Source organism: Microtus pennsylvanicus, chromosome 3 (genome assembly GCF_037038515.1).
Source record: "Microtus pennsylvanicus isolate mMicPen1 chromosome 3, mMicPen1.hap1, whole genome shotgun sequence".
NCBI lineage: Eukaryota > Metazoa > Chordata > Mammalia > Rodentia > Cricetidae > Microtus > Microtus pennsylvanicus.
In genome coordinates, this window is record NC_134581.1 from 130,979,007 (window position 1) to 131,005,109 (window position 26,103).

The 26,103-nt window shown below is 43.3% G+C and overlaps 2 protein-coding genes across 3 annotated transcripts in view; one reads left to right on the top strand and one right to left on the bottom strand.

The window, feature by feature from the left end:
* Window positions 1-333: 333 nt before the first annotated feature.
* On the bottom strand, window positions 334-9,648 carry Abitram (actin binding transcription modulator). The gene is made up of 5 exons (XM_075967187.1): window positions 9,329-9,648; window positions 8,187-8,238; window positions 5,810-5,939; window positions 3,922-4,068; window positions 334-3,842 (listed from the first exon to the last, which is right to left on the bottom strand). The coding sequence occupies exons 1-5, from the start codon at window positions 9,441-9,443 to the stop codon at window positions 3,708-3,710; spliced, it is 579 nt and encodes a 192-aa protein (XP_075823302.1). The 5' UTR covers window positions 9,444-9,648; the 3' UTR covers window positions 334-3,707.
* Window positions 9,649-9,685: 37 nt separating this feature from the next.
* Window positions 9,686-26,103, top strand: part of Elp1 (elongator acetyltransferase complex subunit 1) — a 55,867-nt gene continuing 39,449 nt past the window's right edge. Inside the window, exons 1-8 of one of the 2 annotated variants that reach the window (XM_075967184.1) lie at window positions 9,686-9,905; window positions 15,453-15,615; window positions 16,690-16,842; window positions 18,655-18,736; window positions 19,763-19,843; window positions 21,923-22,008; window positions 25,536-25,632; window positions 25,892-25,982. In XM_075967184.1, the coding sequence (XP_075823299.1) occupies window positions 15,466-15,615; window positions 16,690-16,842; window positions 18,655-18,736; window positions 19,763-19,843; window positions 21,923-22,008; window positions 25,536-25,632; window positions 25,892-25,982 (740 nt within the window). In that variant the 5' untranslated portion in view covers window positions 9,686-9,905; window positions 15,453-15,465. The remainder of the gene's footprint in view (window positions 9,906-15,452; window positions 15,616-16,689; window positions 16,843-18,654; window positions 18,737-19,762; window positions 19,844-21,922; window positions 22,009-25,535; window positions 25,633-25,891; window positions 25,983-26,103) is intronic. The other variant, XM_075967185.1, reaches the window with a different exon arrangement.

Here is a 26,103-nt window from a genome sequence, read left to right on the forward strand (position 1 = left end):
ACTCTTGCGGCATGAGTCTTGAGATTCCCTCTGCCACTCAAAGTGAGGATCTGCTGCTGTGTGCTTAATTTTCACCCCATTGCAATCTCTGTAGACATCAACTCATAGCATCTGTCAAGTCTGATGGTGCAATTGAGGGATAGTCATGCTGACACTCGGGTTATAAGAAGTTTGTCTTATAAACTAAAAACCTTTTTAAAAAGTTTCCCTTACACATATTTATAAAATATACCTTTACACACTGAAAATAAAATTCAAGATGCCTGGGCAGGGGAGGTTGAAGAAATAGGGTAACGTGATGTCAACAGCACAAAAGGACAGAACTTACAAATCAAGTGTTCATGTAGAAAACTATTTTATTTAAAATCCCAATCCCCTCTCAGTTACAGGGAGATTCTTTCTTCTCAATAAACTCTGCTTGCTTGCACTTAAAATTATTTTATTAAAAACAGAGCAATGACAGACACGTACTATATGTTGCAGCTCTTAACAACAAAACTTCACGATTTAAGGTCTTTTTAAATTTAGTGTAAAAGTCTAATCTAAAACCAGAACTTCATAGCTGTTTTTTTCCCCTAACTTACATAATGTAAAAACCTTGTTCTGTTCTAAGAACAGAACAGACTGGAAAACCTTGATTGCTACAAATTAGCTGTCAGTAAAATGTGCACGATGAGTCACTACCCCATGCATTGGCAGCAGCCAGCTTAACAATCAGCACACTTCTTCCGTCTGCTAGAAGAGCCCTTGTACATTTGCAGAGCTTTCCATGCAGAGAAGGCAGACTCCACACTCCTGTCTCCCCAGCAACTAGAGGGCAACGCCACAGCAGAAGGGGCGAGGCTGGGCCTTTTCCATTGCACAAGCAGATTTGGGAAAGGTAGACAATTTTGTTTTTCCAAAGTATTAAATTGTTAAAAAAAAAAATAAGGCAAGAGGCTGGAGAGATGGCTTAGAGGTCAAGAGCACTGGGTGCTCTTCCAGAGGATCTGGGTTCACTTCCCAACTCCTACATGGGGTGGCTCACAACCACCTGGAACTCCAGTTCCAAGGAGGCCGATGTCTTCTTTGGCTCCTACAGGTGTTGCGTGAATGTAACATACATGTATACAAGGGGAAACACATAAAAAAGAAACACATTTCTTATAGACATGAAAAACTGTTGAAAATATTTCTCAAGAGCTTGTTTTTCAATCAGGAAAATATTCCTTATTTGACATTTGTCAGAGAAACAAGTGTAACAGAGTAACGCTGGGGAAATGGCTCAGTCGGGGAAATGCTTGCCTCCTGTTGGAGGTTGACAGAGAAAAGACCCCCATGGTTCATGTATTCCAAACACTTGGTCCCTAGCTGGTGGCACTTTTGAATGTTGACTTTTGACTTGCCAGATGAAGCCTGTCACTGGGGGCAGATTTGAGTGTCTAGCCTCGATCCAGTTCCCCTTCCCTGTGTGCCTCCAGGGAGTGGTGGTCTGATCTCAGCCTGCACTCGCTGCCATGGACACCTAGCCCCCTGGAACTACAAGCCCAACAAAACCCTCTTAAGTTGTTTTGGTCACATGGTGTTTTAACACAGCAACAGATAGGTAACTAATATAGAAGTTGGTACTCAGAACTGAGGTTGCTGTGGAAACAATGTGACAGTTTCTTGGAAGAATTTGGAAGACTGAACTTTGGTTCCAGAAAAGTGGTTGAAGGCTGAGAGCACTGTGAAACAGGACTTCCTGTTTGAACCTAGGAAACTAGTGCTGCAGATAATGTAGACAGGAGAGGCCTGGCTTCTATGCTTCAGAGAATAACAATGTCTCCATTAGCAAATTGGCTTGAGGCCATTTATGTGACCCTTCTACAAAGAATCTGGCTACTTTCTACCCAAGTCCTGAGAACAGACAAGAAGCTGAACTACAAAGTAATGGACTACTTTTTCTGGCTTTAGATATTTCTAGATAGTGTAACTCTGGCCAAGGAAAACCAGCATGTCTGGCAGAAATACAAAATGTACAGCTTGGAGAAAAAGCACAAGGAAGTCATGTTCTGGAAAATGCTGTCATTACTAGAGATTAGTGTTATCAAGAAGTCTGCTCTAGGGCTGGAGAGATGGTCCAATGGTTAAGAGCATGGGCTGCTCTGCCAAAGGTGTCCTGAGTTCAATTCCTGGCAACCACATGGTGGCTTTCAACCATCTATAATGGGATATGATGCCCTCTTAGGCACACATCCAGAGAGCACTCATACCTAAAAAAATACCTTAAAAAAAAGGTCGGCTTTAAACTGGAACAATAGGACAGTTGGCCAAGGCAAGACTTCACCCAGATAAACCTACAATTTGTTCCTAGAAAGCAAGGTAACAGAAGAGCTTCTGTGGACAAAGGGCGTGAAAGCTGGCCGTCTAGTTTTGAGGTATTTTCCACATGGTACTAGCTTTGGAGGCATGAAAGAATGAAAGGTATCTGGAGTCTTCCTCCCTTCTTGGCTTCAGCAAGCCAAGCAACATGTGGTAGAGATGGAGTTTCTGCAAGAGGGCCATGAAGAGGCCACTGACTGATGCTGTGGTGGGGAAACCAAGCTCCGAGCCATCCGCCAAGGAGGCTACACACAGCAGAATCACATCTGTGTTGCAGGCAGCAATGCTGGAGGGGCAGCCAACCAAAGCCTTTGAAACTAAACACTTAGTGGACACGGAGCTGCAGGATTTGGTGTGTATCACGCTGGTTTTGGTCATGATTTGGTTCAGTATTTCCTCACTATGCCCACCAGTCCTTCTTTTTGGAATGGGAATGGATATTCTGTGCCCTTGTATGGTGGAAGCATGTAACTGGTTTTTTGATTTACAGGGGGACGTAAGAGATTGCACTGAGTCTTAGAAGGGACTTTGAACTTCCGAATTGTAATGACTATGGGAACTTTTGATATTAGATTAGCTGCATTTTGTATGATATGACTATGGGCCTATAAAAATCATGGGAACAATGTTGTAGGTTGATAAGAAAAAAAAATAACACCCATGGACATGTATTTGAACAGTTGGTCTTCAGTTGGTAGAACTTTAGGACAGGAAACCTAGCTGGGGGAATTACATCACCAGGGACAGTTAATAACCTCACCCTGCTTCCAGTTCACTCTCTGCTTGTTCTTGCTACTGTGCCTCCTCACTAGGATGGACATCAAGTCCTCTGGAACTACAAACCCAAATACTCTTGTGATGTTGCTTTTGGTTACAGTATTTTATCACAGCAACTGAAAAGTAATATATCATGAACACATGAAGACCTGAGTTTGGGTTTTCTGGCCCATATAAAACTTGGCCATGGTGTGTGCACCTTCCAAGACAGAAAGCAGAGGTGATGAGTGTCTCCCTGGAAGTACATGAGCTATCTGGCAAAGTTCCAAGTCAAGGAGAGACTGTCTAACAAAAGGTAAAAAAGCATCCAAAGTTGTTTTCTGACATGCATATGCAAGCGAACGCCCACAATTGTACTTGCCCCCACACAAAGCAAGTACCTGAGCCAGGCAGATGTAGAGCTGGACTACAAACAGGGACCAAGGCTTGCGATAGTCAGACAAAGGAGGGGAGTTAGGTAAGAGCAGGATTGGGCTGCTCCCGCGGCCGGGTGTGAGGAATGCTTCTCATGCACTGGCTCTCTCCAGGGCACTGATGGTTGGGTCCAGGGAGGGTGAGCATCCTATGCTGTCTCTCCACCTCTAGGCTCACGGCGTGGCTGTGGCACTATTCCGCTTTATCACGACCTCTTCGTACTGCTGCTGTGTCAGTAACCCTTCTGTTATGCTCTTACTTTCTTCAAATTTCGGTAACACAACTGCAATGTAGCCTTCAGTGGATGGCTGGGGACAGAGCATTTAGCTTGGTCAAATGACTGCTAACCGGCACGCAGACAGGCTATGCTTCCCCACCCTCCCCTACCTTTTCTTGGAGAAGAGACGGCTTATGAAGAATATTTTCATTCACCTCCATCAGCCGACCTCGAACACAGCTAGATATGGTATATTCTTCTCCATCAGAGCAGTATATCTTACACAGAGGTGCGAGTTCTGTTAGAAACTGTGCCCCCTGGGTAACGAGATGAAAAAAGCCAATTAATTGTGTATTTCCATTTCCTTTAATATACCCCTCACTATTAAAACAGTATTCTAGGCTTGGAACTGATGTTTTACAGGAAAATGATTTAAGAGCATAAAACCACTCATATACTTGAACAAACTACTATGTGCTAGGGACCATCAACATAACAACCTACTATGTGCTAGGGACCATCTTTTAATGGGTAGCTTAGTTACAGGCTAAGAATGGATTTTTTTTCAGTTGCAAACAAGAAATCTATATATGGCTAGGCATAAAGATTTTAAGTTACAGGATAATTCACTGCAACTAATAGTATAAAATTCAATATAACATATGGCAGCAATATCCTACAGTTTCGTCAAGATCCCTGTCTTCTGTGGAGTGTGGTGGTTATACACCTTTGATCTCTCTGCACAGAAGACAGAGCTAGGTGAATCTTTGAGTTAGAGGTCAGCCTGGTTTGTACATCAAATTCCAGGTTAGGCACAGTTAAAGAGTGACCTGTCTCAAAACAAAAACCAAAAACTAAAAAGTATCTAAATGATCCCTATCTTTTATGTTAGAAATTAATAGGTAAAGGAGCTTCTTTACAGGTCAACCACTACTCTTTGGAAGGCAGATATGCTCATCACTATACCACCAATGCAGATTACTACGACTTTTTGAAGAAGGAGTGTTTTTCTTTTTTCTTTTTGGTTTTTCGAGACAGCGTTTCTCTGTGTAACTTTGATGCCTGCCCTGCAACTAGCTCTGGTAGACCAGGCTGGCCTCGAACTCATAGAGATCCTCCTGCCTCTGCCTCCCGAGTGCTGGGATTAAAAGTGTGCGCTACCACCACTTGGCTAGGAGTGCTTTTCTAACTAAAAAACAACACTAGTGGGCTGGGAGATAGCTCAGAAGTTAAGACTATTTATTTACTACCCTTCAACAGGACCCAGGTTTAATTCTCTGCACCCACATGGTAGCTCACAACTACCTGTAACTTTGGTTCTAGGGGATCTGACAAGCTCCCCTTACCTCTGCAGGTTCCTGCACACATATGGCACACATACATACATACATACACATAAATAAAAATAAGAACAATATGTTTAAATAAACTCCACAAAACTAACTGAAGCACATGCCTTTTAACTATTAGTGCCATATTTTAATCCACTACCTGATAGCACGTATGGTCACTGTTTCAGATTCTCTGGGAGGTGGGTATATCGGGGTTTTTGGTCACGGTTTCAGATACTCTGGGAGGTGGGTATATCGGGGTTTTTGGTCACGGTTTCAGATACTCTGGGAGGTGGGTATATTGGGGTTGTCTTATCTATGAGCAGGTGAATGAGTGTTTCATGCACTACCCTCTTTTTACGGACTTGTCCTATAGTGAACACAGGCCACTAGAGCCAAGATTCTGTTTTATTTTTGAGAGTTTTGTTATGTAGCCTTATTTAGATGGCACTTTCTATATGGCCTCATACTTCCAACTGTGCTACTTCAGCTACCCAAGAGCTGGGATACCAGGTAAAGGCCTATCTTCCATCTCCTCTCTTTGGGGATAAGAATGTGGACACAGAATCTATTATGATAGACATTATACCTCCAGAACACCTTTTCTTCTTTTTTTTTTCAGGGGTGGGTGTTGTTTATACCGAAAATACACTGAACTGCCGGAAAAAGTCTGGCTCCATTATAGCACAAATATAGGGGGGAAAATCACAGAATAATAGGAACATACCCGCTTAAATTTCCCAGACACTTTGTTCTGCAGTCTGCTACAGTTGGTACTGATCTGATAGGAGATACTTTTAATGGTTTTGCCACTTTGAAGAACGGGATGAGAGCCTGCCAGTGTGATGACACATATTCTACAAGGAGAAAAGAAGTCAGTCCTTCATTGCTGCATGGCTGGAGACGCCCTGCTGTAACAGTATCTACGAGAGACGACTGCCCAACCAGTCTTCACACAGTCCAATCATCAGCTCTTTCGGCTGTGACTGGAGGCTAAATGTAGCAGGGGGGAGTATAATAATGAAGAGGAGAAAACAGGGAATTTTCTTCCCAGAAAAGAAACAGTATCTTGAGTCTTTAGCTAACCCTGAAGTAGCAGAGAAGCAAGGCATGACTGTGTCCACAGCCTCCACAGTGTGCCATTCCATAGGTCTGGCTCTTCAGTGGTTGGCACAGTAAATGACTTGCACCTGCCACTATACTTTTAAAATACCATCTCAACACTGGAGAAGACTGTTGACAGAGGTTTCTGTCCCACCCAGTCCCGCAGCTGTTCTGTCCCAAAGGAACACAAAGAGGTCTACATTAATCATAAACTTGTTGACCTATTAGCTTAGGCTTCTTAACTTTTATACCCTACATTAACCCATAATTTTTGTCTGTGTTAGCCACGTGGCTTGGTACCGTTTATCACCAAGGCATTCCCATCTTGCTTCCTCTGCATCTGGATGACAACTGCAAACTGAACCTTTCCTCTTCCCAGAATTCTCCTTTTCTGGTCACCCCACCTATACTTCCTGCCTGGCTAATTGGACAATCAGCATTTTATTAAAACAATACAAGACCATTGTCCCATTGCTATCCCCCCTTTTTCAAAACAAGAACTCTGAATCTAATCTCCTTTGTTCAGCATTTTTTCTAGACCATTATTCATAACAATTTGTAACCAACACTCTAAACAAACATAAATATCCATAATCCATATTTGGGAATGTGGGCATAGTTTTCCAGGCTACTTCCTGCTGATTGGGGGGTGCTGATAATCTTATGAGGACCTAAAGAAGATTTAGAATTATGATCAAGTCCTGACTGGAGTATTCTTTGAGGCTTATCATCTGAGCCAGCAGTCTTGAGACCGTTCTGGACGTAGAACTCAGAGGGAACTGCAACAGAGGTGCTCTGAAATGCTGGATCATCTGGGCCACCCACGCCTATTGGATTCTTCAGGGGGGGGGGGTCTTCCTTGATCAAACCTCATTTTTTTAGACCCATAATGAATCCATAGCCTCTCACTTCCTGTGGAAACAAAAACAAAACCTCTTCTCCAAAGTAACTTATCTTTTGACTTAAATTTTGAAGCATTTTAAAAATATGTTGTATTAATCCAGAAGCATTTGTAATCAAATGTCTTTTAGCAGCTGTTGCTCCTTCCTCAGCCATCAAACCATTTAAAGACAACACAATAACATATAGACTATCCAGACTTTGTGTATGTTTTGTCTTTATGTGGCTTTATTTTAAACTCTATTTCTTTTATTTTTATTTTTAATTTTTTGAGACTGGGTTTCTCTGTGTATCTCTGGCTATTCTGGCACTCTGTAGACAAGGTTGTCCTTGAACTCACAGAGATCCACCTGCCTCTGTCTCCCAAGTGTTGGGATTAAAGGTGTGTGCCACCACATCCAACTACTCTCTCTCTCTCTCTCTCTCTCTCTCTTTTAGTTTAAGGACTTTATCCTTTTTCTTTTCCCCCATAAGCCTACATATATTTTTAAACTCTCTGTAAACCATTTAGAGTTTTATTTTTTTTTATCTGAATCTATTTTTACTGTCTGTCTCTCTTTTTCTGATCACATGAGTCTTTAATGTCCTAAGTGATATGGCTAGGATTAAAGCTGTGGCTTTGACGGCTGGATTCACCCCATTCCTTAGCTTTCTGAGAGGCTAGCCTCATGGGGGAGGTACTGAGCAGAGCCATGTTTATTGCCAGAACTCTATGGAGTTTCAAGATCCTTGCCACCATCAAAAAGCATGCAGTCAGCTATTCATCAACACCATTTAAGTGTTTCGTGGTGGGGCCTTTTAAAAGAGCTGCAAGGTTTTTGTAGCTAAAGCCGAGTCAGAAAATCTCTCTTAAATGAGACATGCTTGCCTCTAGCAAACAGAGCCCACCAGAGAAAATGCTACTACCAAGAAGTCATGCTTAACTCTGTTCTTTTGTGTCTGGAATTACTTTCCAAGCCTTGTCAGCTTTTAAGTGGATTTAGCTGTCCACCTTGGCGCTATTCGTTGCCCGAATTTCCTGAATGCTCATATCCAGCCCAAGACTACATTAGGCTAACTACCAGAAGTGTTGGTAACTGAAGAATTCTTGGTTTGCTTACCGGTTGGAGTGCTGTAGTATACAGTGGTCCTCACAGGGTTTTCCTTTAACATCTAGAGGAATAAATGAGTTGCTGGTTCTTGAACTGGTATTTACTATTACCATGTGATTGCCCTCTTTGGTTCATGGAGATAGTTCACTGTGAAGCTGGGCCTAATGCCGATGACAGAGGGAAGTAAATACAGCTATGGAGTGTTTAGGGGCCTAATCCAGACAGAATCATTTATGCATTGTTCAGGCAGGAAAGGTTATTAACTCCTCCATCTTGTCCCTTTAAAATGAGTATACCTATTATTTCTATTAGAGAAACATAATAAGTACCACATTGCTTACATTGTGGTGTTGTTGGGCTGTCATTTTTTTAAAATGATTTATTTGCTTTTATTTTACGTGCATTGGTGTTTTTCTTGCACGTATGTCTATGTGAGGCTTTCAGAATCCCCTGGAACTGGAGTTACAGGCAGTTGGAAGCTACCAGGTGGGTGTTGGGAATTGAACTCAGGTCCTCTGGAAGAACAGGCAGTGCTCTTAACCACTGAGCCATCTCTCCAGTACCAAGGGTTGTCTTTAAGTTATGCAAAAACCACATTTTGGGAAAATTCAGACGTGAGGAGGGTTGCTTATGCTAATTTTGGCCCAGTCTATCTGTTCGTGTGTGCATCCACCGTTTTCCTGGAATAAAAAGACTAAAACAGAGATTGGAGAATTCCCAAACGTGGCATCGATATTTTCTGGGCGCACAGAACAGGACCCCTGGAGAGCCTACTTTGAAACGCCAAGTGGACAATATGAGCGGTTTCTTAACACTAGATACTGCTTCCTGAATTCCTCTTAAGGCTCTCTTCAGCGTTAAGGTTTCCTCCCGCCTATCTAGGATTGAGCCCCACAGGCACACAAACACTAGGCAGCCCAATGCAGTGTTCCTTCGTTTACGTCACCGTCCCCCCCCCCCCCCCCCCCCCCGCCCCACATTGCCCTGCGCTTCCGACATTGGATGCGCCTACATTAGTTCTCCAACAATACAACCCTGTGTTCCTGGTATTAGGAAGCTCAGGTTAGCGCACAGGAGCTTTACACCGGGGAGCAGGAGTCCCCGCGGCATCCCGCCTGGTAGCGCAGAGCTCACCATCATTCCACACTTACCCGCTTTATACCAGCGAGTAAAGTATCGATCCACAAGGGAGGGCGCCGCGGGTTCGGCAACCATGGCTACCTCTGGCCCTGCCAACCCTCCCTCTCCGCTCTCGAGCTCTTCCATTCTGCGGGTCCAGGCCAGAGGGAGATTACGTCCCGCGTGGTGGCGTCGTGCGCATGCGCGCACCTCGTCAGTCTCCTTTCTCTCCCCTTCCCTCCCACTCCCACCAGTCTCTGGCACTCGGGGGACAACGCCCGACTCTGGCACTAATACAACCGGGGGCCGTGGGGCTGTAGGACAGCAGACAATAGTCGTGCACAACCCGACTAGGCTCCCGCTAGCGACAGAAGAGAGGCCCGATCGATCGGCAACGCCTACGCGGTGACGTCACGCCGCCCACGCGCCTCGCTAGTGACGCCGCGCTTGCGCCTGCGCCTGGCTTGCGCAAGCTGACGGGTTTCGCCCATCAGTGGTGCGAGTCTCCGTCGCTCGTGTGCAGTGGCGGATTCCTCCCAAACCCAGTGCATCGTGAGAGCTCGAGGCCGCAGACCGAGACGACTGCCTAGTCTTGCGAGGGCGTCTCAGGTGAGCGTTTGCGGGCGATCCCGCCCGAGCCGCTGCGCGCGGCCAGGCCCAGCAAATCCAGGACGGTCCTAGAGCAGGGGCGAGCCACGCATTTCTGCCCGTGCAGAGGCCTGGACCGCCTCTCTCGAGTGTTAGGTGCTTTCTGCACGCTTGTTCCCCGAGACCATCATGAAGCGCTGCGGGGCACAGCTGCCGGGGCTGTGGATCCCCTCCCCCAGCTGCATGGATTCCTTGCCGCGTGTAGATAAAACCTCTATCAGGAATTTGTTAGACCATCATGGAGGCTTCAGCGCCTTGCAGAGGGTCCCATTTTCTGTGGCGTATTGTATCCCGGGTTTCCTTAGCTGGCGTGCCTAAGCCGTGATTTCTGTGGCGTGATTGCGTAGTCTTTTGTCTTCGGGGCCTAACATTTGGCAAATTTTGATGGACGTCGCATAACGGATCGTTGATACTGCGTAAAGGATGCGTTTGTATAATGAGAGTCGTGATGACAACCAGTGAATATCTCAATGTGAAAGAGTGAAAAAGAGGCAATTTTAGCTTGTGGAAACAGACAGGTGACAATAAGTCTCAGGCTAGGATGAGCTGTCATTTGGTAAAAGAGTAGCAGATCCTTTGTTTTTCAGGTTGCATTTCATGTGCTTGTAATGGCCACCTTATGATAACATTAGGAGATACTGAGTTTCATGTTCAGTTTGGATTTGTTTGTTCAGTTACAGCTAGGTATATAGGTTTCTCTAATTTTCCTTTTAGTTAGGTATCTAGTATGCATCCTGTTGTGAATGATTAGCCTGCAGGTGGGTAGAAGAAGAGCAAGGGGAGAAAATGGAACGCGGTCAGACTACTCGGACATGATTGGGGTTATATGATAGGACCCTCAGCACATACGTGGATGGGGAAAAGTTAAATTCATGGAATCAGGGGAGTTGGAGATAGAGGTGCCAGAGGAAGGATATTAACAGCTTATGATCCTGGAAGATACTCTTTTCTTTTCTTTGAAAGCATTTGGGAAAGTACAGGGCTGTATTCCTTTGAAAATTAAAGAAGTGAGGATTATGGGGATGAGAATTCAGAGAAGTCAGTCTGGATGCTAAAAGGATTGGGGGCATTAGGGAGATTAATGGGCTTTCTTTGCATTTCATGCCCACGGAGGCCAGAAGAGGGCATGGGATCTCCTGGAACTGGAGCTATTGATGGTTGTTAACTGCTGTGTAGGTGCTGGGAATTGAATTCAAGTCCTCTGCAAGAGCTGCCAGTACTCATTGACTGTAGACAGAGACTGCTCTTTTGTTCGTGGATGCCCAGACCTGAAATAATCACACAGAAACTATATTAATTACAACATTGGTTGGCCAATAGCTTATGCATCTTTCTAACTAACTCTTGCATCTTAAATTAATCCGTTTCTATTAACTTGTGTATTGCCACTAGGCTCATGGTTTACCAGTAAGGTTCTGACTGGCAATTGGTGTCTTTCTCCTTCAGCAGCTACATGCCATCTCCGTGACTCCACCTACTCTCTCTCTCTATCTCTTCCAGCCTGACTATATTCTGCCCTGCTATAGGCTGAAGCAGCTTCTTTATTAACCAATGGTAATAGAACATATTTATAGCACACAGAGAGGAATCCCACATCATCTCCCCTTTTCTGTCTAAATAAAAAGGAAGGTTTTAACTTTTAACATAGTAAAATTAGATATAGCAAAACAGGTATCAAGCAAGAATTACAGTTATAATATTTGTATCTATCTTTTATCATAACTAAGTAAAGCTATAATTATAACTATTCTTCAACTCCATCAAAGACCCCAGAAGGATATAATATTACCTAAGTAACAGAAAGTGCATTGAAAGCAACTTTCAAAGTTCTAGAATTGACAGAGACATCACGTTGCCTGAACCCACAGATCTTTTGTATTGTTGGGGTATCCATCAGCCTACTGGCCCATAGTATCTGGCAGACTTTCTCATGAAGAAGGAAATTTCAAAGACAGGTCTGCCTATATTGGCAGTTTGTCAGTCACTTTCCTCTGTGTCCTGAAAAATGTATGGCAGACTCTTTCATAAAGCAGGAACCCCAAAGGACCATCTTACCTTCTTTAGGCAACTTCAGCAGTCATCTTTGTACAGGTCCTGCATATCCAGTTTATATAGCGTAACATCAAACAGTCCAGGAAAGAGCAGTTTCTTGCCCAAATAGCTAACCAACTCCACAAGGAGCCTCTTCAATGCCCATCATCCTCTTGAAGTAGATTGGTGCTGCCAGGAGCAGATGTGTCTCATTGTCATGAAAAGTCCTAAGTTTTTAAACATTTTAAATGCCATATTCTGCTGGTCGTTGAAAGGTTTGAAGAATAACTATCCGTCGGAAATATATCTCTGTACGTCTAGAAACCTAACTAACATGACTTCAAAATTGACTATTATAGATGACTATTAGCTGTATTTCTTAATTATGCATTACATTTTTAAATGAGCTGCAAAAATACAATACCTTAATCAAGAGCAGAAAAATACATATAACAAAATTGACCTTAAATTTGTCTCAATAGGGCTGGAGAGATGGCTCAGCGGTTAAGAGCATTGCCTGCTCTTCCAAACATGGTGGCTCACAACCATCTGTAATGAGGTCTGGTGTCCTCTTCTGGCCTGCAGGCATAAATGCAGACAGAATAGTGTATACATAACAAACAAACAAACAAACAAACAAACAAATAAATAGACCAAGATCTATACCAATGCAAAGTTTTCATCTCTATAACATATTTCCCTTTAAATGTAAGCAAACATTTATAAATAGTCATTTAGGGTATTTGGGCATTGTTCTTTAGACTACTTCCTGCTGATTTGGGGTGTTGTTACTCAGGTCTTTTAAGGGGTATCCTATGTGGTAGGTCCATCTCAGCCAGCAGTCCTGAAGCTGTCATGGATGTTGGACCTTCTGGGCCATTGTTTCAGGGGTCTTGTTTGATCAAACCATATTAGCCAGTAGGGAATCCCCAGCTTTTTATCCTCTGTGGAAACAAAAGCAGAACCTCTTTTCCAAAACATATCCTTAGGCCCAAATTTTGAAGCCAAGATTCCTTTATGTTGGTTTAACTTAGCAGCCCCCGGAATCAAATCTCTCTCTGTACTTAGCTTATTCACAGTAAAAAAAAAGTCAAAGATAACACAATAATATACATAATCCAGACTCTCTGTGTATTCCACCATTATGTGGCTTACATTTATTACTCTATTACTTTTTCTTTTTTTAAAGATTTATTTATTATTATTTATACAATTTTCTGTCTGTATGCTTGCTGGCCGCAAGAGGGCACCAAATCTCATTACAGATGGTTGTAAGCCACCATGTGGTTGCTGGGAATTGAACTCAGGACCTCTGGAAGAACAGTCAGTGCTCTTAACCTCTGAGCCATCTGTCTAGCCCCTCTATTACTTTTTCTACAAGTTTAATATTTATTATTTTTACTCCTTTAATCGATGACTGTTTGTACTCTTTTATATTATAACTGTCTATGCTCTTTCTCCTCTCTCTTAAGACTATGTACATTTATCCAACACTGCGACTCATTTAGGAGGCTTTTCCATCTGAATTTGTCTTTATTGCATGCATATCTGTAATTATTTTTTGACCAAGAACGTTTTTTTCTTTTAAATGCTAAGTGGGTGTGGCTAGGACCAACTCCGTGGCCCTGCCTGTTGGCTTCACCCAGTCCAACATGGTGGAGGCATTTTCACTGCGTCAGAGAGCCATACACATGGCCCCAACTCAAGGGTCACAGTGAGTCTACTTCTCCATTAAGCAGTTGTAACACACTACTCACAGACCCCATTTAAGTGCTCAGTCTCTTGAAAGAATCAGAGCTGTTTGTGCAACTAGCACAAACCAGGAAGCCCGCCCCTAAAGAAGCCGCACAGAAGACCTCTCTTAAAGGAGCCATGATGCCCCTGTTCACACCAGCAGAGAGAGCCATGGGGGGGGGGAATGTGGCTATCAAGAAGCTGCGCTAAACTCTTGGCTTTTTTGTGTCTAGAGTTTTTTTCCAAGCTCTCTCAGGTTTTCTGTGGATGTAGCTGCCCCACGTTGGTGTGCTATTTTGTAACCAGAGACTGCTCATTTGTTACAGGCTGCCCAGACCCGAAATAGTCACAGAAACTATATTAATAACAACACTGCTTAGCCAATAGCTTCTGCCTATTTCTAGCTAACTCTTACATCTTAAATTAACCCATTTCTATTAATCTGTTTACTGCCATGAGATGTGTGGTGTACTGGTAAGGTTTTGACTGGCAACTGGCATCTTTTTCCTTTGGCAGCTACATGGCATCTCCTTGACTCTGCCTGCTTCCTCGATATATCTTTTCCAGCCTGGCTGTAATCTGCCCTGCTATAGGCCAGAGCAGCTTCTTTATTAACCAATAGTAATAGAGCATATTCATAGCATACAGAGGGGAATACCACATCAATTAACCTTTGAGCCTTCTTTACAGACCTGAACTCAGTGATTTTTAAAAACTCAAATTGTGCCGGGTGATGGTGGTGCACGCCGTTAATCCCAGCACTCAGGAAGCAGAGATAGGTGGATCTCTGTGAGTTTGAGGCCAGCCTGGTCTACAGAGTGAGTTCCAGGATAGTCTCCAAAGCTACAGAAAAACCCTGTCTCAAGAAATCGAAAAAAAAAAAAAGAAAAAAAAAAGTTCAAATTGTTTTGCTGTGTTTATCTGTTCGAGTCCAGTCAGAAAAGTAGAGACCATAGAGTATTATGAAGGATTTATTCAGCAGGATTTATTATGAAGAATTAATTAAATAACTATTGGAGGAAGAAAAAGTGAAGGGAACTCTGAAGTAATTTAGAAGGCATGCTGAGGGAAGCCTTCAGCATGTTGGCATCATCAGGACCTAACTCTTGGGAGAATGTCCCTGTAATACTAGTATTCAAACTCAGGAACTCCAGATGAGGCCTGGGGCTGGATTTCTGTGTCTGGACATACAGCATACTTGATTATTGCTCCTGCCTCAGGGACGGCAGTGATGAGGCTGGCTCTGCCCGTACCAGAGACAGGGACCCAGGGTCTCTATAAACGTAAACGATAATTGGTAGGATGGTAGTCACAGTTACTGACAGGTAATGGGGAGAAGTGAGTCCTATTCATTTGCTATAGAATTCATATCATGGATTCTTTGGACACAGAGCAGCATAGATTTTGATGAATAGAATCCAGGTTCATGGAGAGGGATATGGAATGTGGTGATTTGATCATGGCAACAGTAATAGTCTATACTGTGGTTATCATTTGATTATGTCTCCAGATTTGACATATAATTTAATATCCACTTTAGCCATGTGTAAAACTGGTCCCTCTAGGATGAGAGTGTGATTGTGTATGTGCTGGTATGTTCGCGTGAACAGTAAGTACCCTGTTACTCTAATAACCACACCTCTATTCCATGGATCATGCTTGAGATGAGTATGGCCATTTATCACTTTAAGGTTACTCTTGTAGGCATTCATGTTTCATCAAGGGATATTTGTTTTTCCTCAGAAATTGCTTCATCATGAGAAATCTGAAGTTGTTCCGGACTCTGGAATTTAGGGACATTCCAGCACGAGGGAAACCTCAGTGTTTCTGTCTCCGAACTGAACGGGGGACAGTGCTCATCGGCTCCGAATGTGGGCTGATTGAAGTGGATCCTGAGCAAAGAGAAGTAAGTCACTGATAAAGATGCCAGCTCCTGGCTTGGCCCTGTGCTTGTTTTCTTCTCGCCGCTAGTCCCCCTCTGTATCCAAAGCAATTCGCGGTTCCTGCGTAGTTGTCCTCTTTGCTTTTTGTAGATGGCTTACTAGATAGAACTTAAATAGTAGCCAACTTTGATCTCTGCTGATCTTGTAAGACAAGCTGGCAAAGCTTTGACCTTATAGTTTATGTGGGTCACCTCACATTTTACCCTGCCTACTGTGAATTTGCATTATAATAGTGATCAGTTAGGAATCCACATGAATATTGTCCATGGGCCTTTTACATTTTATTTATTTTGTGGTGCTGGGATTTGGAACCCCATACCCCAGACTTGCAGTCTTTTAAGCATGTTTAGGCTTCTAACCCAGATGGACTAAAATCCCAGTTCTTAGTGCTTGAACTGACTGTGGATATTTCTGAAAATTGAAAGCTGATTTCAATGTTTCCTTGATTATTTGTTGCTACTCATGTGTTTTATTTAGGTGAATTGTTGTCTTTGCCCACATTGTAGAAATCTTAGGAAACTGTATTTAGGGGGTTGGTCATGTAGCCCAATGGTAGAGGCCCTGGATTTGATCTCTCCATTGACAAAAAAAAAAGTGCATAAAGAGTATAGTCATGACCTGGAGAGATGTCTTGTCTCAGAGGTTAAGAGCACTGGCTGCTTTTCCAAAGGACCTGGGTTCAATTCCTAGCATCCATGTAGCAGTTCACAACATAAATCTAGTTCCAGGGGATCTCACACTGTCATACAGATACACATACAGGCAAAGTCCAATGTACATTAAATAAATAAATAAGTATTTTTAAAAGGGGCATAGTAATTAGCTTTATTTTTTATTGGATATTTTTAAAGAGGCTACTTTTTTAGCATTTGTTTTGCAAAAAAAGGTTAAATCAGCTATTGTTAAAGACAATAGAGTTGTATCATTTTTGAAATGAAAGTTTGGGTTTTAATCTAGGGAGAAACATTTTATTTCTGGAAATCAGATGGCTCTTGAATGTAAACACTAATCTGCTTACGTGTATGTTTTTGTGAAAGGTGAAGACTGAAATTTCTTTGGTGGCAGAACGCTTTCTTCCCGAGGATGGGAGTGGCTGCATTGTGGGCATTCAGGGCTTGCCGGATCAGGAGTCCGTGTGTGTGGCCACTGCCTCTGGGGATGTCATCCTCTGCAACCTCAGCACGCGCCAGGTGGGTTAAGGGCCAGTGAGGAGGAGGTGTCAGGTAGCCTAGCTGAGCTCTCACTCCCTTTGTGTTGGGTCTTCTAATTTATAGCCATCGTATTGAAACACTTGGAAATTAAATGGCCTTACCTTAATTTAGTTAAGTCTACTGCCCGTATTTATCAAATAGGACAATTGGGATGTTACATTTCAAATTAGAACTTAAAAGTTGAATAAAAACTTTCGTGGTGTTCTACCTCTTACCTGAATTTCTCAGTTGAGGAAGTCTGAATTCTTTAATTGATTTATGTTTTCTGTTACGAATTCTGATTGGTAACTTAGAGTCCTTTAATACAAGCACTACAGTCACACTATTGCATGCATGATATGTATGTATTACTATACTAACTATCTTGTACAGCAGTGCACTGGAAACATAGTGTGGGACGTGAGGGGAGTTGACTGCAACCTATTATCTTTTCACTCCAGAATAAGTCTCATTTTATGGATTTCCTTCCCTTTTTTTTTTTTACTTCATTCTATTTTGTCCCCCCCCCTTTTGTTTTTTTCTTTGTGACAGGGTCTTCCTGACTGGCTTCAAACTCTCAGAGTTCCTCTGCCTCTTAAGTGCTGGCTTGCCTTTTTTATCTTTTTTTTTTTCTAATTTTTTAAAATTTATATGTATGAGTGTTTTCCTTCCATGCCTGTGGAGGCCAGAGGAGGCTTCAGATCCCTTGGAACTGGAGTTATAGATGATTGTGAGTTGCTCTGTGGGTGCTGGGAATTGAAGCTGGGTCCTCTGGTAAAGCAGCCAGTACTCTTAACCTCTGAACTGTCTTTCAACCCCTTTTCTTTAAAAAAAAAAATTAATTTATTTTTGTGTGTATAAGGTGAGTGCGTGAGAGGCCATGCCATGGTAGGTGTGGAGGTGAGGGCAAGCTGTGGGAGTCAGTCCTTTCCTTGTACCATGCAGGCTCTGGGGCTTGAACTCAGGTTGGCAGCCTTGTGCAAAAAGCACTTTTACCCACCGAGCTTCTTTTCTTACCTTCTTAGTAGTATAATTTCCTGATCTTTTTAAAATACTTCTTTGAAGTGTAGGGCATGGTGTCTCATGTCTACAGTCCCAATACTTAGAAAGCTGAGGCTGGTGGATTGCCATTATTTCAGCAGGAACAATCACAAAAAGATTGCCCAATTAATTTGACATCTCCCCCCTGCCTAGTTTGATTTGGTTTGTTTCAAGGCAGGGTTTCTCTGTGTAGCCCTGGCTGTCCTGGAACTCTCTGTAGAGCAACCTGGCCTTGAGCTCACAGCAGTGTCCCTCTGCCTCCCCGAGCTGAGCCGCTGTGGCTGTCAGTGTCATCTTTTCAGCTCCGCTTGTGTCACTTAGAGTGGGATAATAATTACAGCTTGTAATTACTAATTGTTTATATTATGCCAAGCCTTGTTTTGGGTTCTTTAATGCAATTTATTTATTTATTTTGTTTTTTCAAAACAGGATTTCACTGGCTGTCCTGTGCCTCACTCTGTAGACCAGATCGGCCTCAGAATCACAGAGATCTTGCTCTTAGAGTCACTTTATTTCCCAAGGACCTTAATAGTAACAAGCCTTTCCGAGCAGCATTGCTTTATCTCATTCATGAGACTTGTGTCCCTTCTGCTCACTATGCTTAATTTTGTGTCCAGTGTCTCAACAGCTGTTCCTGAAGGCACATCTCGTGGATCTTTTCAGTTTTGGGTTTTACATTTTGATTGTTTTGGTTGAGTCCATAGTAAATCTTCATTCAGGCAATGGTGTTCTAACTATCATATCCGTTTTTGATATTCTTCTCTGATACAGCTGGAATGTGTTGGGAGCGTGGCCAATGGCATCTCTGTCATGAGCTGGAGTCCTGATCAAGAACTGGTGCTGCTTGTCACAGGTAAAGTTGTCACTGGTGCCTAACTGGCAGTGTAAAACTTGCTCCTGATGTCATACAGTCTCCTTAGGTTTGGAAACTTCTTGGAACAGTGATAGCAGAATAAAGCCAAGTTAATCTATTCTTAAGTCTTACCTCTCTGCTAGCACACCAGTTGTTGTGCAGCTTTATAGCCTTTGGGACTGAGAAGCAGGGCTGAGAGCTGAGGAATCTGCTGAGTTCACAGTGGGAGCCGTCAGTGTCAGCAGAGTTAACCACTCTAAACGCAGGAGTGCGCTCAGCTTCCTTCACATTTGTTGATTTTGTATGCATTTTGCAGTTGAGTTTTAACCTTTTTTAAGCCCTTAAGCCCCCACAGATTTTCCTCCTGATTACTCTTATTCATGAGCCAGTTCCCATTCTTTGAGAAACCTTTACAGAACTCTCCTAGACTCTGCATGAGCCTCTTGTCTTTGCTTGCTCTTGGATTCATTTTACTAATTAGGGACCTCTATAGTAACGCCAAGGCCGTGGGTGTAGGTGCATATGCCACAGAGTGGATGTGGACGTCACAGGACAACTTGCAGAAGCCAGCTCACCACATGGGTTTTAGGGATCAAGCTCGGGTTTTCAGGCCTGGGGTAGCAGTCGAGCCTGTCTATAAACACCTTTTCACAGCTCTTCTGGGTGCCTGCTTTTCTTTTCCCTTGATACTCGTTTTTTCAGAGAAGTTCAATTTATTTCTGCAGAAGTGTCTTGGAAAACTAGGAGGTTTTAAAGTATAGAGGAGGGCTCTGAGGACATTCATGTTGGGTTCCATACAATCAGTCGCTAAGAATAGCATCTGGTGACTGGCGTGCTGGAGCTTGTGCTTCAGAGCAGTTTGTATGCTGTGTTCTTTCCACCCCGTCTAAACGTAACTCCTCTGGGTGCTAGTGCCATGTAGATCCCTTTGTCTTCTATATCTTCTGTGTGTCTTCCAGTGCTCTAGACACTTGGAATGGTTGATTTATTACAGGAACAAGAAAGTTTTTGATTTGTTCCCCAAAGGTCAGCAGACCCTGATTATGATGACAAGAGCCTTTGAAGTGATCGCAGAGCAGCAGATCCACCAGGAAGATTTTGGTGAAGGTAAGCGTTGGTCTGAATCAAGCTCTAACCTGAAGTTCCTCTGTTCTACTCATTTTCTTATGCATAATACTTGCCATATGCCCAAAGAACTTCAGTCATCCCAGTTCGTAGCAGACATAAACCCCCTGTCTCTTCAGATCTGATAGGTGGCTTTCTCAATATTCTGTACTTAAGGTTTCCTGGACATTACTTAAACCTCAGGAAAGACTTAGATGAGAATTACAGGAAAAGTATTGTTCAAGTTAGAATAAGAAGAGCACGTTTGGAGTACAGTTTCATAGACCACAAGAAAGAGATAGTGTGGGAGAAGACTGTTTTCTCCATGCCAGCTCGATCAGAATCTTCACTTTCCATGTGACTCTCAGATTTTGTTCTTGCTAAGATCTGGCCAAGATCATTTGGCCTCTGAGGCTGTGAGTATATTGATGGGTCAGGGAGAGGAGATACTTGTGACTGTAAGGAGCTCTGTCAGCTGACCTGATTGAAGGAGGACTGTAACCACGGTCTGACTTTACACTTCCCACCTTACCCACTCCAGGGTAGCATTTGGACACTGCTCTTTTCATCCCTTCAGAGTTGGGTGGTGGGGTGCACATCTTTAATCCTAGCATTCAGGAGACAGAGGCAGGCGAGTCTCTGTGAGTTACAGGTCAGCCTGGTCCACAAAGTAGGTTCCAGGGTGTCCAGGAATACACAGAGAAACCCTGTCTTTAAAAACCAAAAACCAAACCAAACTAAAACAAAATAATACTAGAGGTGCCTTTTTGCTAAATCTTTAGAATCAAATCGAGGAGTGCTGTGAGTGCTAGAAGCTCCGTTACGCTGTTCACTTTTCCCTTAGAGCGTATGACACAGGTTCAGTGATGATTTGATGTGGAAGTATTAGGGGAGCCATAAGAGAGGAGAAAACATCACTGGAGATGGGAGGTGGCTAGAGGCTTGAGCTGAGTCTCAGTTACCTTGTGATTGATATTTGATAGACAATGATTAAGAGTAGAGTACTAGACCAAGGCAGTTGTTCCCTATGGGAACCAAGCTTTATTCAGGGACCTTGGCATAGGCAGCAAGCTGGGGCGCTAGGACAGGATTGCAGGGCTAAAAGATTTTGGATGTTGGTGGGGTTTATATGCTGTGGTCATCTTGTTTGTTTATTTCTAATAAGTCGGCTCTTAGTGGTGTGTGTGTTAGAAAGATTACAGACACGGTGACGAGTAGGTTCCTGAGGATGAGTGTGGCCCTAGAATAAGGAATGGATTCAGGAAGAATCTAGTGCTCATCAAGCATATGAGTACAGTTTTTGCAATTAGCTCAGAAACTTTTGGAGTATACGTTTGTGTTTTCCTTTTATCCATATCTAACATGAGAAATATCAGCCTAAAAATTGTTAGAAATAGACTTTGGATATGTCATAGAATAGGAAAAGAGTTTGCTGTGACCCCAAAGGTTTGTATGATGAGAATAAGAACAGAAGGAAAATGGAGACCTGCTGGTATGTGGGTGTGGATGGTGAATTCTTTTATGGATGTTTTCTGGCTGTGAAGGTTTACCATGCATGTGTAGTACCTACATGCAGGACTCTGGCTTCAAGTCAGTGGTGTACAGAGAATCCTCCAATCTTCTGACCTTGTTTAGGGAGCAGATGCAGACAGTGCTAGAAGACTCTAGGGCCCTGGTAGAACTGCAGTTTCGAGAGTCTTGGATAAGTCTAATGAGGAACTACATTTGATGACTTGTAGCCCCTTCCACCATCAACACAAAGCTTGGTTGGTTGAAAGCTAAACATTAGAATTTCATTCCTAGCTATTGTTTTGATTTATTTGCTCTGTGATTCATGGACATAGTTTATAAATTCTTCATAGTTCATTCTGACTAATCATTTGGTCAGACTTGTGACTTGTGTCATGCTTTCCAAGATAAGGGCATCTCACCCTCTCAAGATCATTGCTGTGTATCATTATGAAGCTCGGTTTTTAACATAATGACTGATGCTCAGGATATTGAGTTGTCAGTAACTACCTTCATGAAAAATGAATGAAAAGACTTTGTTTTGATTTCATCTGCTTATTGCTTGTCTTGTAGGCAAGTTTGTCACTCTTGGATGGGGCAGTAGGGAGACGCAGTTCCAGGGCTCAGAAGGCAGGCAAGCAGCCTTTCCGGTGCAGGTGGTAAGTTTGCTAGCTCTTCAGTTCTACCATTCCTGGAGCACTCCATAGTTGAGAGAGTATCATACCAATATCTCCTGACAGTGCCCTCTGGAAATGAGTTACCCAGAGAGATACTGTTCTCTTCCTAATGTACTGTATCCACTCTCACTGTCTGTTCAGTGGAATACTTTAATTTGTCTCATTAATTTTTCTTTCTTAAAGGCCTTTACTTAAAAGGTACAGCTTTCAAGAAACAGATTTAAAAGCCCATTGCCTACTCAGAAGCAACGCTCATGGGAATGGTCTGGTATTAGATTGTGTCGCTTTAGCACTCAGTATTCCCTGCTGGTACTTTGCTGGGCTCAGTGAAGTCACTTCATGTTTTCTTGCTTTCTGTAATGAGTTCTGCCACTAATTAAAACATGTTTATTAAGGATTACATATGCTGCACTCTGTGTGAGGTATTGAATACATAATAGGAAACAAAACCCGCTATCTGCAGTGGCATGCACACTCTGGGAGAGCACAGACATTAATCTGATGGTAATTGTCCTGGATACTTTATGTCAACTTGACACGAGCTAAAGTCGTCTGAGAGGAGGAAGCCTCAATTGAGAAAACGTCTCAATAAGATTGGGCTGTAGGCAACCCTGTAGAGCATTTTCTTAATTAGTAATTGATGGGCCCAGCCCATTGTGGGTGGTGACATCCATGGGCTGGTGATCCTGAGTTCTATAAGAAAGCAGGCTGAGCAAGTCAGTAAGCAGCACCCTCCATGGCCTCTGCATCAGCTCCTGCCTCCAGGTTCCTGCCCCGACTTCTTTCAATGCTGAACTGCAGTCTTAAAGTGAAAACCAAATAAACCCTTTCCCCCCAGTTTGCATTGTTTTGGACATGATATTTCATCATAGCAATAGTAACCCTACTAACCAAGACAGTCCTACATGACATTCAGGGAAAATAGAGCAGGATAGGGAGTGCTGGATATCAGCAGGTGGGATGTGGGAGCCATGCAGAGCAGGTGCCATTTGATTATGGACCTGGAGGAAGTGAAGGCATGAGCTTGTCACTCTCCAGAAAGTGTTCTAGGCAGAGGAACCTACGAGTACTGAAAACGCTAAGGTTGGCTGGTTTTTTTTTTCTCAAAGACGTTGAGGAGGGACTGGATAGTAGGAGAAACGTCGGAGAAGTGGTAAGGATGGCATACTTGTAGCCCCGTGGTGCCACTTTTGCCTTTACTGCATTTGACATAGGGAACTCTTGGGGGTTTCCATAGCAACAGAATCTGGTTCATCTTCCTTATTGCACTCTGGCTCTTGTGTTCTGTTTACTGAGGGAATCAGGAATGGCTGTGGGGAGCTCCTTTCAGTAGACACTATTGGGGACAAAGGAGGGAGTAGGTGGTACGAACGTCTTAACTCTGAAACCTTTAGAAGGAACAGCTGTAGGATAGAGATCAGGTGTGGGTGTGAGGAAGACCTTCAGACTGCCAGGGTTTGGACTGAACAGTAGAAGTGTAATGTAATCTCTTACAGTTCTTAGGAGCTGTTCCTGTAGGATAGATGAACATCCTTATTCCTCCTTGTATTTCTCTGTCCTTCATATATTTTTAAAGATTTTTGTTTCTATTGTCTATGTGTGTTTGTGAGTATAGGTGTGTTCATGTGAGTGCAGGAGCCCATAGAAGCCAGAGATGTTGGGTCCTTTGGAGCCAAAGTAACAGGTGGTTGTGAGCCACCCAACAAGGATGTTGGGAACCAAACTTGGGTCCTCTGGCAGAGGCCTATATACTCTTAGTCCCCAAGCCATCTCTGCAGCCCCATCTTTCATTACTTATAGATATGTTGTTTGTTACACATTTCAATCTTCAACCTGTTCATGACAATGTTTTTCCTAGGGAGGCACAACACATGTCTACTCACCCCAGAATAGGCTCCCAGGACAGACTAAAGTACAGATGCCACCAGAGTCCAACTGGGTGAACCCGTGAATTTTAAAATGGTTTTTAAATTTTCATTTTATGTGATTGGTGTTTTAGCCTGATGTATGTCTTTGTGAGGGTGTCAAATCACTTGGAGCTGGATTTACAAACAGTTGTGAGCTGCCATGTAGGTGCTGGGAATTGAACCTGTGTCCTCTGAAAGAGCAGCCAGTGCTTTTTCACTGAGCCATCTTTCCAGCCCCAAACCAGTGAATTGCATTGAGTTATATTCTGGACTGTGGGTAAGAGGTTACTTACAGGAGCAGAAAAGACTCAAAGACAGCTGCATTATCAAGGTCCACCCTAGCTTTGACAGTCACAAAACCTGGGAAACCTAGAGTATACTGGATAGCCTACAAGCAGCTCAACAGGTTGGAGAGGGTCCATTCCAAGTGACTCTAGTCTGAACCTTTTCCAGGCAGCTTAGCTGGTTTCTGCTTTTCCCAGGAAGCTACTGGCCTAGTCTCAGAGTCTTTGTTGCTTGTCTTGTCTGAGAGAAGCCTTCAGCTTTATTGCTGGGAGGGTGCTGGAGGAAGGGTCACTTGTTCCTCCTGGCCACCTGGCTCGCTTAGACCCAAAATAATCATACAGAAACTGTATTATTTAAATCACTGCTTGGCCCATTAGCTCTAGCTTCTCATTGGCTAACTCTTACATCTTACTATATCCCATTTCTAGTAATCTGTGTATCGCCACATGGCTGAGTTTTATCAGCTGAAATTCCTAGTGTCTGTCTCAGGTGGTGGATCCATGGCTTCTTCTTGACCTCGCCTTCCTCCTCCTATGCTATAGGCCAAGCCAGTTCTTTATTCATTAACCAATAAAAGCAATACATATACAGAAGGACCTCCACACCAGGAGGGAGGGGCCTAGTGAATCTAGTCAGTTTCAGGGACTTCTTGAAGCTATTTTGAGTTTTTAACCTTCCTGCTTAAGGAGCTTCCCTGCAAGAAGGAATGCGTCATCTTAGAGAAAACTGCTTCACAACAACCTTACACTAGAGGAAGTCTGTGTTTTATGCCAAAGGACAGCATCTTAGTAATACACAGTGTAGTCTACCCAGATCTAATCTGTGGCGGAGCAGAGCTAGCAGTATTTTGAAGTGGAGCAATCACTGGGATGGGAGATGTGCCTGGTGCTCACGGCTAGAGACACAGTGGCACAGGAGACCCTTCTTCAGCCCATACTGCCAGGAGCAGGATCGCTGTATCCTGTGTATGCTGCAGTGGATGCTGCTGGTTCTTCTCTACCCATGAAATAGAGCTATGACTACATTTAGACAGAAGACTTCTTCCCTTGCCATAGTTTCCTAACCGCCTCCCTCGCTGATTGCATTTAATACCTGTATTTGCCGTACCTCTAATGCCCAAAGAAGGAAGGCTATGTTTATTTTGTTTTTAAATTATTTTTGATTTCTCGGATTAAGAGCCCTTCTAGAAAGGTTCCAAGAGAGTCTCTGAAGCCATTTTCTAGTGTCAATGTCATATAAAAGATGAATATTTGGTGGCCAAGGGTTGTTTGACTTGGGATCATGGTTCCCCAGTAATACTGGTGTTTCTCTCTTTAGCATGAGTCTGCCCTGCCCTGGGATGACCACAGACCACATATTACCTGGCGTGGGGATGGGCAGTTTTTTGCTGTGAGTGTTGTTTGCCCACAAACAGGTATGGAAATAAATTACACTTAAAATTTTATTTAAGCTTTAGAAAAGTTTATTTTTTTTCCTTTTGCTTTGAACAGAGTATTGATCACACAGAGTGGGGAAGAGGTGCTGTCTTGGGTGGCAGTGGCTTAGGATTAGAGAGTGCTTTGAGGCTGGCTGGTCTGGCGTCGCCTACCCAGTGCAAACTTGAGCATGTAGGGTAGGTGCACGTGAGAGTTATGCTCTAAGTGTGTGTGTTTGTTTACTCCACTCCCTTGCAGGGGCTCGGAAGATCAGAGTATGGAACCGAGAGTTTACTTTGCACTCAACCAGCGAGCCTGTGCCAGGACTGGGGCCCCACCTGGCTTGGAAGTGAGTATGAGAATGAGCTTAGGGTTCTTCCTGCTTTCCCTTCCATCCCTTCCTCCTGAACTCAGCTGGATCCTGGGTTCTTCACAGGGTCCCTCATCCCAGGCCCCACACTGGTTGCGTC

Bases quoted from the DNA above. Each gene is read 5' to 3' on its own strand.
- Abitram (XM_075967187.1), bottom strand. From the start codon at position 9,443: ATGGAAGAGCTCGAGAGCGGAGAGGGAGGGTTGGCAGGGCCAGAGGTA. The intron at 8,239-9,328 runs GTAAGTGTGGAA...TTATTCCTCTAG, and splicing joins TACTCGCTGGTATAAAGCGG to ATGTTAAAGGAAAACCCTGT. The intron at 5,940-8,186 runs GTAAGCAAACCA...TTCTCCTTGTAG, and splicing joins ATACTACAGCACTCCAACCG to AATATGTGTCATCACACTGG.